This window comes from Ambystoma mexicanum, chromosome 13 (assembly GCF_040938575.1).
Source record: "Ambystoma mexicanum isolate Mex_15411 chromosome 13, UKY_AmexF1_1, whole genome shotgun sequence".
NCBI classification, from domain to species: Eukaryota; Metazoa; Chordata; class Amphibia; order Caudata; family Ambystomatidae; genus Ambystoma; species Ambystoma mexicanum.
The window spans coordinates 365173758-365186095 of record NC_090938.1 but is presented as its reverse complement, the minus strand read 5'-3'; the positions used below and the strand labels follow the sequence as shown (position 1 = coordinate 365186095).

The 12338-nt window shown below is 47.6% G+C and overlaps 1 protein-coding gene across 6 annotated transcripts in view; it reads left to right on the top strand.

The window, feature by feature from the left end:
• ABHD4 (abhydrolase domain containing 4, N-acyl phospholipase B) overlaps positions 1–12338 on the top strand; it is a 313526-nt gene that overhangs the window by 187766 nt on the left and 113422 nt on the right. For 4 of the 6 annotated variants that reach the window (XM_069633878.1, XM_069633877.1, XM_069633880.1 and 1 more), the window contains one exon: positions 323–509. The exons of the other annotated variants lie outside the window; for them this stretch is intronic. In XM_069633878.1, the coding sequence (XP_069489979.1) occupies positions 323–509 (187 nt within the window). The remainder of the gene's footprint in view (positions 1–322; positions 510–12338) is intronic. 6 annotated transcript variants of the gene reach the window in all.

The window sequence follows — 12338 nt, the reverse complement described above, 5'->3', positions numbered from 1 at the left end:
TCCTTCAATTAGTTGGGTTCCAGAGGTATTGTCCCCTTACCTGATCTGATTCTCCATAGATCTATTCCAGGTCTTCATATGGCACATAGTGGGGCCTCACCCCAACAGGGCCGGCTAATAGTTATCTTCTTGGGGTGAGAACACTTAACGTATGTCATTTACAAAGAGAAACAGAAGAGACTGGGGCATTCTAGTTTAGGTTTGGAATGTGTGATAGTCAAGAAAAACGATCTAGAAGATTCCAGATATGAAGTATAGGTAACGGCTGGACAGTCCCTGTTCATTTGTTGGATTTCTGAACATTCCTGTTTCTTTGCAACAGCGGTGAGACTGCCTTCAAGACCATGATGGAAAAGTTTGGCTGGGCCAAGCGACCAATGATAAGCCGCATCAACCAGATCCCGAAGCACCTGCCCATCACCTTCGTTTATGGTGCAGAGACCTGGATTGACCAGACCACTGGTGACAAAGTCAAGAAGCAGAGGCCAGAGTCCAATGTCAACATTGTGGTAGGTTTGAACTGATTGCAGGAAGAAATATGGAAGGGAGAGTATTCAAGCAGAAAGGGGATACAGATGAAAGAAATGGAACAGAAACGTTCATCTTATTTATCACACACAAGTGTCTTTTTCTATTGTGCTTCTTTTCTCCAGCATTGAATATTTCCCAGATATGCATGCCTTGAATTCTTCCATGTTGTTGGGCTAGGAATGTGTTTGTTATAGTAACAGTCTTTAAACACGATTTACATCTTATCGGGTCTTCTTATGATTGGCTCTGAATACCATTTTCAGATTTGTGTCAACCCGTTTTGTGCATAGGAGTAATTGTTCTAGCAATTGTGAAACAAGGACGAGTACTCCCTAATCTTATTTGCACATGCAGTGCTTATAAACCTGCTGGCAATGTATAGCCGCAGTTCCTGCTTGGTGACAGGACTGTTTGCTTGAGAAATATGCTACTTTATATTGAGAACTTCTAGATCTCCTCACAGAGCTGAAATCTAATCAGAAGTTAGGCCTGTGTAAGAGGGTACGTTCTACGCTATCACTCTTATGCAGTGTTCCTGTACCTTTACTGTTTTCTTCATTGGCATAGTGACCTATTCTCTGAATCCTAGTCTAAAGATTGATTCATCAGGCGCTCTGCCTGCTTGGGGAGCATTTGTGCACTTTCACCATTCTTTGCCAATATGATCAGGCCTTCCAGCATGGCTGATCCCTTCTCTGTTCTATGAACTGGCCTCTCTACACCCTGCCTGCCGGCCTGTCCTCGCCCTCTACAACTAAACCAATCAGGTGAGCCTGAAGGCGAATGCCAGCCCGCTTCCAAGGCCGTTTGTAAGGCCCTTTCCGCTGCCTGGATGACCCTGGGCGTAATGCCATTTTTTGCTGCCCCCCCTCGCTGTATGGAAGTGCCTGAACCCTGCCTCTAGTTGTCCCCCCTCTCTAGGCATCCCTCACATGCAGTGCCTCCTCTGCTTCAACAATCCCGCCTGTTAGGGAGAATTCTCATTTTATGGCTAAATTCCCTTACCTATAGAGTCCCACAGCAGCTTTGCTGTATTTGAAGGGTTTTTTTTCTCCTGCTAAGAGTGAGACTCTTTTTCCCACTCGTAGGCATTTTTTGCTATGTGTGTTCTAGGCTATTTTTGTGTTTAGTGCCTATGGAGTTTCTCTCCCCTCCATAGGAACCATCTTTATTCACATGTGTTACACAGCACCCTCCGTGAAGTGACACAGGGGTGTCGTAGCGACCCCCAAACATAGACTCCATACCCTGGGACTGACTACTGTCTCCCAGGACCTGTAAAGTCCCCATTGACTTTACTAGTAAATTTTTGTGAACTAAACCAGTACAACCCATCTTACTATGGAGATACTGGGAAGGGTTAATAGTTTTCCCTTATGTTCATCTTCGGGAGTGTACCGTACAGTCCCTCTCTCCAAAGTTTCTGGCAGGTGGCAGTGGTTACTACCGAAAATATTCAACCGCAAATATTTTCCTATGGGATTTTCCCATTGTTCGAGGCTACCACATTTACTGACAGCCTCTAACATACCGCCGGTGTATTTTAATATTAACTTTACTCCGGTAGGTTTTATTTGCCAGAACTTTAATATAACTTCTTTCTCGTGTCTTTCTCTAAACTCCTAACCCAGGTCGGGGATCCTTTGTTCGTCCTTTTGGCGGGCTTCTGCCGAGAAGCCCTTTTTTCGGCACCACTGAGTCTGGGGTGGGTCCATTGTGTGGGAGGAGGAGTAGGACCCCTGTACAGGGTTACCTCAGCAACCCATGTCGCACTCTATCCTGATAGGCTGGAGGGTCTCCCGGCAAGATGACCACTCCACTGTTTGAGTGACAGCTAGGCTGTATGAATGGGGATCTTTTTGCATAAAAGCAGGGTCCTGAGGACTGGAAGAGCAAGACGTCGCCACTGGAACTAAGAAGCCGAAGAGGAGAGAAGCCAAAGACATCTGCAACGACTGAACCACCGGTGAAGCCCTGCTGCAGCGTCTCACCACTTTTCTCCACACGGCGAGAGGAGATCTTCATCTGCAAGAGCCTTCTTCCCTTGAGCTGGTGGGGCCAACCAGTTTGCCAATCGCCTTCCCGGGCCTTCCTTGGTCGAATTGCCAGTACCCTGTACTTGGAGACGGGATAGCCAGGCACCCGTCCACCCAGAATGCGATTTAAAGGAGCGTACCTTTTATTCATCGGCATCACTGCGGCTGGTTTCATCCCTGGGTAGTGCAGTAACTCGAACCTTCCTCCACGATGAGAGCCTCTCTTCCTCTGCTGGATCCCCCGAACTGCAGGAACTACCAGGAACAACCACCACCGCAGGAGCCACTTCTTCATTTTAAAGGTACATTGTTCCGCCAGGCCGCCCTTTCTGCGTGGTAGTGCTAAAGGTGTTTTAAATCCTTTACCTACCTGTTGGGTTGGCCGCCCCTCTATCTTAACATTGTCTTTCAACTTCTGCATCCACCTTTTCAAATCGTTAACCAAAGACTTGACTGCAGCTACAAGAACATTTTGCTCCTGGGCCCTTGCTCTGTACCACTGACTCTGGCACAGGCCTACTGACTCTGGCTAAATTTGTTAGAACTGCCTTCTCTAGATTGCTTCTCAACTAGAAATGTGTTCGTGCACCTAATTCTTATAACCACCTTTTCCCTCCCACTTTTAAACCTTGTGAAATGTCATTTTGCTCAGTTTTCATTTAAGTATTTTCTATACTGATGCACTGCCTTGCTTAAGTGTTGCTAGGGTGTGTAAGAAGATATTTCTGTATAACTTGTGCTTTCCCTCCCTTGTGAGAAATTGCTAGAGTGCCATTTGTGTTTGGTTTACACTGTGCTGTTTTGCTCAGTTTTCACTCTTGCTCAAACTTGTCTACAATTTAACTAGGAAGTTGTGTATACTTTCTTTGACTGAATTTAACTTGCTTTAAGAACTGTGATCGATGTGTTTAACTAGAAGTGTATAAAATAAATATATATCTTCTTTTTTAATACAAAGCTTTGATGTTTCCTTGTGCCATAGTACTGTAAACCCTGAATACTGCTCATCTCCCTCTTGAGATAAGTCTGACTGCTCAGCCACAGCTACCAACTAAATCTTTGTGGTACAGACTGATACCAAAGGGGATTTATTGCTCTCACCTGTAGTCCTAATCTTCTGTAGTGCTCCCAAAGGGAACTGCACAGGATTCTGCCTAACACCGCCCTGGCCCAAGTCAGAGCCTGATTGGCACATTATGGTAGTACCATCATCACCTTGTTGCTGATGCTTTGAATTTACTTTTTGACTCATGTTGATTCACCCATCTTGATTCTCGTTGTTCTCATGCTGGACTTCTCTGAAGCATCACATAATCATGTTGGCCCAGACTCATGTTGTGCTCATCAAAGACTTTTAACTTTGGCTTGCACTTGCTGGACTCTTGCAACATTAGGTGTCCTGTGTTGACTTCTGCAACTTGGCAGGGCTCACTCCATCTGTTTGTTTGCTCTATCACACTGCATTTCACTGGTGTTGCTTCTTTTTCACTTCACTGTTTCTCAGTCCTCTCTTCCTCTCCCTTTCTGTACCTTCTCTCCCCCCTTCCCTCACCATATTCTATGCACTTGCTCTATCAGAATTGACCTCGGGCCTAGTATGATAGTTGTCTGTTTACCCTCCCCTCTCCTCCCTTCTCTTACCTATTGCCATTCCCCCTGCACTATGAGAAATGTTGTCAGGCCTAGTACGATAGTAGCTTGTCTGTTCCTCTCCTTCCTCCACCCTCTTCCTCCCTTTACTTACCCTTACCTATTGTCATTCCCCTTGCATTATCAGATATGTCATCAGGCCTAGTACGATAGTTATTGTCTGTCTAATCTCCCTCCCCTGACCCTTCATTTAATCATTGTCAAAGCACTTGCACTATCTGAAATGTCATCAGGCCTAGTACGGTAATTAATTTGCCATTCTTAATGTCTCAAAGCCTTGTAAGAATGTTATTGTATTTTTCCTTGCTCCCTCCCCTGCCTTGAAGCGCTTTGTATAACGCCTATACACGATGTGTTTCAAATAAACTATCATTCATTCATAAGGACTTGTCAGAGATTTGAAGGCAATTCTGTCCCCACAGGGTGTGACGAATACCGATATGTTGTCACTTCTCCCCAGGGGGTAGCCCCATTCCATAATGCCAGGGTGATGAGGATGCTACCCGATAATCCCCCTGGGGGTTTTACTCAGTGGGGGGGGATCTCATGTGAAGAGACCCCCCCCCCTGTGGGGACAAGAGAACATCTTGGGAGAACGCAGTATGACATCCCATCACCCAACACCTCCATATCCCCTAGATCCTACCCTTGTACCAATTCTCCCATATACCTTTGTAAATCTGTGAGTCTCTGACATACTGAGACAAAGAAGATTAGGTATGACCAAAAGGGAGCAAATCTAACAAGATCTGGGATGAGGAGGAGGTGCATAGTCATAGATAGCGCTCTATGTAACTAGACTGAGCATTCTAGTTATCTATTGCAAAATAAGATAAGCGACAAATGACTTACAATGTTGCTAAGCCATCCCCGGAGGAACCAAGGACCAGGAAGCTGCTTGGCGTGGGAAGTTTAAGTGGCTGCAGTCCAGGACGCCAAAGAGGATCAGACAGCATCCCCAGAGGATCTGATGCTGAAGGACCATTGCCGAATCAGTAACCTGACCGCGCAGGGGAGGTGGACCAAGCAGTCTGTAATGGGTACACTTACTGTAGAAGGCCAGAAGCTGTGGTGCCGCTGCAGTGCAGGAGACAAGCGTTGAAGCTCGGAGAGACCGTAATGGAGTGAAGGCAAACCCAGAGGCAGACCAGAACCCACAAGAGAAGTCCCAGAAGGCACGTGAGTGAACAGACTGGCCGCTGGGGGTACCAGAGGGTCTGGGTTACCGGTTAAACATATAAAAAGGAGAGATCTAGAACTCAGTGGCTGGGATATCAACCCTGAACTAGAGATAAGGGGGGAGAGCCATACGGTCAAGTGGTTCCCAATAGGGGCATAGATCAGGCCCCCAACCTTAAAGGCACATATCAAGAAGAGAACACAGGTCTTCTTCCTCGTGGCAGGGTAGTTCACCAAGTGAGCCACAGGGGAGGAACCCAGGTTGAGGACCCTATCAATATATGAATTATATTGTTGAAAAGCCAGGGGAAGGGAGTCACTCTCCCTGATGTTATTGAAAAGTGAAAGAAAGGCCAGGTGAAGGGAGTCTTCCCACCTGATTATATTGCAATTTGATGTCAGATACCATGAGAAGGGAGTCATTCTCCTGGTAGTCAGTTGTAAAGACTTGCTGAGGTAGAGTGCATGGACATAGGCCGTGTGGCTGCCAAGAAGAAGTGTTTGAACGTTACCTTTTTTGTGCTGGAGAACAGTTTTGAACTGGCAAAGGAAGTCATTCCCCTCGTAACAACCAAATCTGAAGGTGAACTTTTATCGCCAGTCCAGATGAAGGGAGTCTTTCTGGCCCGCTTTGCGCAAGTCAGACCTCTGTGTTTTCCAAAGGGTTTCCTCTTTTCAGAAATGCATGGGGTTCCCTGTTTTCCTTGCTGGCTTCGACACCCTAGGCCAAAATCTGAAGGTTGCCTACATGAACAAAATGTGCAGTGCCGAAAGGCTTGGGGTTACCAGTGGGTTACCCTTTTCCTTTTGCTCCCCAGGTAGGTGCACCCACACATGTGCCGCACCGTTTTCATCGGAACGTGGGAAGGTAGGCCATTTGGTGTTGGCGGTGTTTTTCGGTGGGTGGCCAGAGCAAAATGTCTGAGTATTGTCTTTATGTCCAGCCAATTTCAGAGACATTTCCCTCTGTCCACTCACCAAAACATGTCGCCAACAACAGATGTCATACCTTCCCGCATTCTCACAGGTGTCCCGACGAAAACGGTACCTCACATGTGTGGGTGCACCTACCAGTGCGCAAAAGGAAAAGGGTAACCCACTGATAACCCCAATACTTTTGGCACAGCACATTTTGTTCATGTACAGACCTAACCCAACCCAGACCCAACCTACAGATTTGGGCCTAGGGTGTCGAAGCCAGCAAGGAAAACTGGGAACCCCATGCATTTCTGAAAAGAAGACACCCGTGGGAATCCAAAGATGTCTGACTTGCGCAAATCTCCCCAGAATGTATTACGCACAAGCCCCGCCAAAGACCCACATAGGAGAAGGGTGCCCAAGGCCAGGGATATTACCGCTGACTTTGTTGGAGCTCTGGCTTGCCTGTGTTACAGCTTCTCCCCACCAGGGAGTCCGGGCAGTGTGCCAATACCTCCCTGATGGGAAAAGCTGTAATGCAGCCCAGCCGCAACTCCAGGATGGTTGGAGGGGATGTCCCTGGCCTTGGACATCCATGTACCATGTGGGTGTACTGTCCCCTAAGCACAGCGGCAGCTCCAGGGAGCCCCAGCAGGATCCTCATTCCTCCCCGGGGGTGACATCTGGAACGTAGCACAGCCAGAGGTGGAGCCTGGGCTTGCAGACGGACAATCCACATGGGAGGCATCTGCTCCCAGGGAAACACCAATATTCTGCTGGCATGGGGGGGCAATTTGTGGCCTGCCCGTGCAATTGTGTCCCAGCCCACCAAAATATCTGCCCAGACAGCCCATTCCCACCCACACCACCAACAATCCAGCCCCAGTCTCATCCACCTCACTGACAGTGGGCCCTAACCATAGAATAATAAAAAACAGTACTCGCATAACGTTGCAGCTGCTTGCGTAGAAAAAGCTGTAAACAAAACAAAAAACGTGTTACCTACGGTCACACCAGCAAAAACAAATCGATACTTTTCAAGCATGCCCCCACGCCCCCCCCCTTGCAAGCCATCCCTGGTGGTCTACTGCTGAACCTCACCCCCCCCCAGTGAAAACCCATTTGCCCCTTCCTATGGGCAGAAATCTGCCCCCAGGGGGGCTGCATGAGGTGCCCCCCCACACTCCATTTGGGATGGAGGGAGAAGCCCACCCCAAAACGTCGGACAGGCTCCCCAATGGATGGGGAAGTAGGGTTTGGGCACCTTGGGGGCAGATTGGCACACCAATGTGTCCCTCTGCGCCAAGACAAGTTTGGTAAACAAAGAAAAAAATTGAAAATGGCAGGCTGCACTTTAGAGGGGGGGGGGGAAATGAGGGACACCCTATACCACCAGGGAATTTTGTAATGTGAAGGGGGGTGCACCACTCCACCCCCACCCCAATTGGAGGGGCGGCACATCTCATGTAGCTCTCCCTGGGGTCAGATAAGGTGGGGCTGTCCTGCACTCCTCCCCAGGCTCAGGTGTCCCTTCCTAGGAGCAGATATCTGCCCCCCGGGAGGGCTGTATGACATGGCCCCCACTCCATTGTGAGTGGGGGGAGGGGGTCACCACCCCTTCCCATTAGACAATTCCCTGTTGGTTTGAGGTGCCCCACAGCCCCCCTAAAATGTGGTCCACCATTTTAACAATTTTCCTTTGGTAACCCAACTCCCCTTGGTGCAGAGGGGCACATTGGTGTGCCAATCTGACCCAAGGGTGCCCAAACCTTACTGCCCCACCCACTGGGGGCCCTGTCCCACAATTTCTGGTGGCCTTCTCCCCCTTCACCCCAAATGCAGGGGGGGCATCTCATGCAGTCCTCTCTGGGGGCAGATGCCCCTTCCTATGAGCAGATATCTGCCCCCAGGTAGGGCTACAAGGGGTGCCCCCATTTCCCCTTGGGGTGAGGGGGAGAGGGCCACCCCCTTTTCCGTAAAATAAATCCCTGGTGGCTAGTGGCCCCCTCACTCCCACCCAAATCTCCCTTTTTGTTTGTTTTTTATTTCTTCATTTTGCCCCCTTCCCTGGGGGCAGATGATCAGCCATCTGCCCCCAGGGGGGCCCTAACCTGCAGGCTCCATCCTTTGGGGGGCCTGCACACTTATTCCTGGTGGCCCACCCCTCCCCCTCCAATTGGATGGGGGGCCACCTCATGTACTCCTGCCTGGGGGCAGAAATCTGCCCCAAGGGAGGGCTACAAGGGGTGGCCCCCCATTTCCACTTGGTGTGGGAGGGAGAGGGCCACAACTCTTTCATGAATAAAAAAATCCCTGGTGCCTAGTTACCCCCCCACCCCCACCCCCCATCCCTGTTGCATTTTTTAAAAAAATATATATATTTTTCAATTTGGCCTCCCTGGGGGCAGATGATCAGCCATCTGTCCCCAGGGTTCTGCACATATGTGCCCCATGCTTTGAGGGCCGGGGGGAGAAGGCTGCTTACTTTAACAGCCCCCACCTCCCCTCGCCTCTCAGACAGATCCCTGGTGTCTAGTGGGCATTGCTGGGCACGGATCGAGCGCTCTGCACCCGAACCGCGCCCAGCAATGCTTTCACAAAAGATGTCGTTGGAAAGGGGAGACTCTCCCCTTTCCATTGACACCTCCCTCGATCTCCGGCTTGAAATACAGCCGGAGATCGAGGGAGAGAAAGGTGGAGACTCACCTTTCATTTTCACCACGGCAGCCCGAAATGGCTGCCGTGGTGAAAATTACTTTCACGCCCACGTGCATTACGCACGCCGACGTGAAACCGAAGGTAATTCAGCCCCTGGGCAGTGAGGGGGACCTCCCCCTCACATAGCCCGGGGGTTGGATTACAGTTTTGAGCGATCCCTGCTTTGCAAGGATCGCTCAAAACAATGTGCCAAAAAGGACAAGATATCTCGTCCTTGGCACTTAAGGGGTTAAATCAAATCATAAATTACAACTGAACTATAATGAAAATAATCATGACATTAAAATTAGAAGTTTAAGAAGAAGAAATCACTAGACATCAACTTCCTACATTATTAAAAGCAACAAGATTTACCCATCACTAAAGTGCCCAAGGGCATGTTAAAACATAGTAGCATCCCAGAGGGTCAAAAAGTGCATTATATTAATCACTGTTTGTTGGCAGATTTTTCCTCTATTTTTTTCCAAATGTAATATGCTTCTCCCACATACACCAGAGTGTTTGCTGTGTATATAGCTGACCGGAATTGGTCGGTTGACACCATTCTAGGATCACTCTCCAGATCCCTATAACCTTTATTATAGTATTATTGGCAGTGCATGCAATTTGTCAGTAGGTGTCTACTAGTTTCCACCTCATTCCTAGACAGGCGGCACAGTCTGTCTTGGTACGGAACAGCCGACCAGCTCCCCACATAATGGTAGCATGGTAGTATGTTGAACCGGAGCAATAGAATGAAAAGTAATAACCCCTAATTGCAGATTTTTGTAATATATGTTTTTGGTTTTGCAATTTTGAATCTGATCAGGGTGTATTGACCATACCGTTTTTTCATACGAAGTTGTGATAGATTGTTATAGATATCCCACTCCATAGCTCTGTTTTTGAAAGATTGTATTCTCCATATCATCCCCAGGCATGGGAAGACTGATGTCATGTAGGAAGGTTATCCCATTCTTTTGCAAATTTACCATGAAATCATTTGCATTGGTATTCCCATTCACGTTCATGGCTATGATGCTCATTAAGCTCTCCTGGTTCTGTTGCGACAATTTTATTTTTATATATAGTATACAGCAACGTATTTTCCATAATGTGCTAAAAAAAAACAGGCCCAGTTTGCATCTTAATGCTTCGATAGGTACCTTGGAAGAGAGAACCGGGTGCCATATTTTGCCTTCTAATCTATCGAACCAGGTCAGATATTTTGCTTCTGAGGTTTCTAGAGCATAGAGAGCACCTGGAACAATACTGCTTTTGTAGAGTTATTGGAAACCCTCCAGGGAGTATCCCCCTTTTCCCCCATATAACCTTTGATAACATTCCAAGTTCCCAGCACCTTATTCTTTAAGGAGTTTTCGTAGAAACTTTTTATTGGCATATTCATTACCGGAATGCCTAGATATGGATTTTTTCACACTACCTCAAGCACCTCCTCATTTATTTTCCATCTATAACCCTGCTTTTTTTCATTTGCTCCTGTTAGCCAATTATCATGGTCTTAGTTTTTTTTGCATTAATTCTCAAGTTGTCCTTCGAGAACCCATCCAGAGCATTAAGCATACGCTGCAACCCAGCCAGCGTTTTGTCCATGATAACAGTGTCATCAGCATATTACATCCAGCTTACCCCAATCCCCCCAATTTTAGGCAGATAACCAAACACATTCCCAAGGGCATCCTTCATGTTAGCTACATACAAATTGTATAGTACTGGGGAGATTATGCAGCCTTGTTTCAAACCCTTGTTCGTGCTGACAGGGGGGAGGGGGTGGTAATAGCTCCCTTGGCCAGGCAGATCATCACTGTAGTATCTGTATACATGGCTTTCCAAAAATGTAGGAATATCGGGCCCAGCCCCCATTTCGACAGCTTACCCCAGAGCATATTTCTAGCTACACAGTCGAAAGCACCTGAATAATGAATAAAGCATATATACAAGTTGGTCCTTTTTCTACTATGAGCATGCAAAATAATGTAATTCAGGGAAGTCAGATTATCCAGGGTGCTAAGACCTTGTCTAAAGCCAGTTTGTTGAGGGACAAGTAAGTTATTTGTTCTACTCCATTTGTTAATGTGGCAATAAAACCTGAGGTGGCGGGACAATACCGAGCATAGCGAGGGCCTTAATGAGGCATTAATGTTGGCGGTATTGGCCCACCGCTGAGGGTCTTATAGCAATTAGTACCCCGGCCCGTTAGACTGGGGTTGTAATGGCATTTTGTTCTGTTCCGAAACGCTGTCGCGTTTTGAAACAAAAAAAAAAAAGTCAAATAAAATGGCACCCGGGAAAGGGAAAACATAGTCGGTTTTCCCTTTTCATGGGGGCAATCGGGAGTGGCCGCGCTGGGAACAGAAGTGTTCCCAGCGCGTTCGCTCCCGAGAAAAAGAAAAGAGAAGGTAAGTGGGGTTGGGAGGGCTAGGAGGGGATAGTTTGCAGGGGAGGGTGTGGAGGAAATTAAAAATGTACCCGAGTCCCCGGCAGGGGAAAAGGCAGCCTTGGGAAGGCTCAGAGCAGGGATTGCCCTTTTTCGAGCCTCCTCATTGGCTAAGTGGCTGCCACGACCCCCGACGGGAACAAGTGCCGGCACGCTCATACATCCACAGGAATACCGTGTGGTATGGCTCGGAAAAGAGCCAATCCATGTGTAGTATTTCACGTGGACAGCGCGTGCCGGGTACAAATGATTTTTAATAGGAGGGTGCAAAGAATGTTGCAGCTAGTGTCCGCCATGGCCAGCAGCCTGTAATAACCCGGGTCATTTCTCTCAACCTTCTTAAATATAGGCACCAGAACAGCTTTCTTCCAGCTGTCTGGTATGACCCCACTATGCCAGATAATAATATACATGTTCCAGAGAAGCAAAAACTGAAGTGCTGTCCTGCGCCAAGACCAGATATATGAATTAAAACAATGTATGTTTATCACAACATTTGCCATCCACAAATGATGTCCACAAAACAATGTCCAAACATTTACGGCCTATATGATAGATCCATGTGAATATATCACAAGAAACGCTGTCCATAAGTAAAGTCCACACATTTGTGTTGGTGCTCAGGACAATTTAGTTGGTTCAGCCGACACGTATTTTGACCTATGGGTCGTTTTCAAGGCTGTTATAATGTGATACAGATTTTATGTATAATAAAGAAAACATCCAATAGCATATGCCATTTACACAACATTTAAATTTGGAGTTACATACCAAATTGCATCCATGGCAGTGACTGTAACGCTCACCTGACTCCCACGGAGGCGCTGGTCTAGTCTGGGTTGCTGTGGCCTCTTCGAGCGTGATGCGCA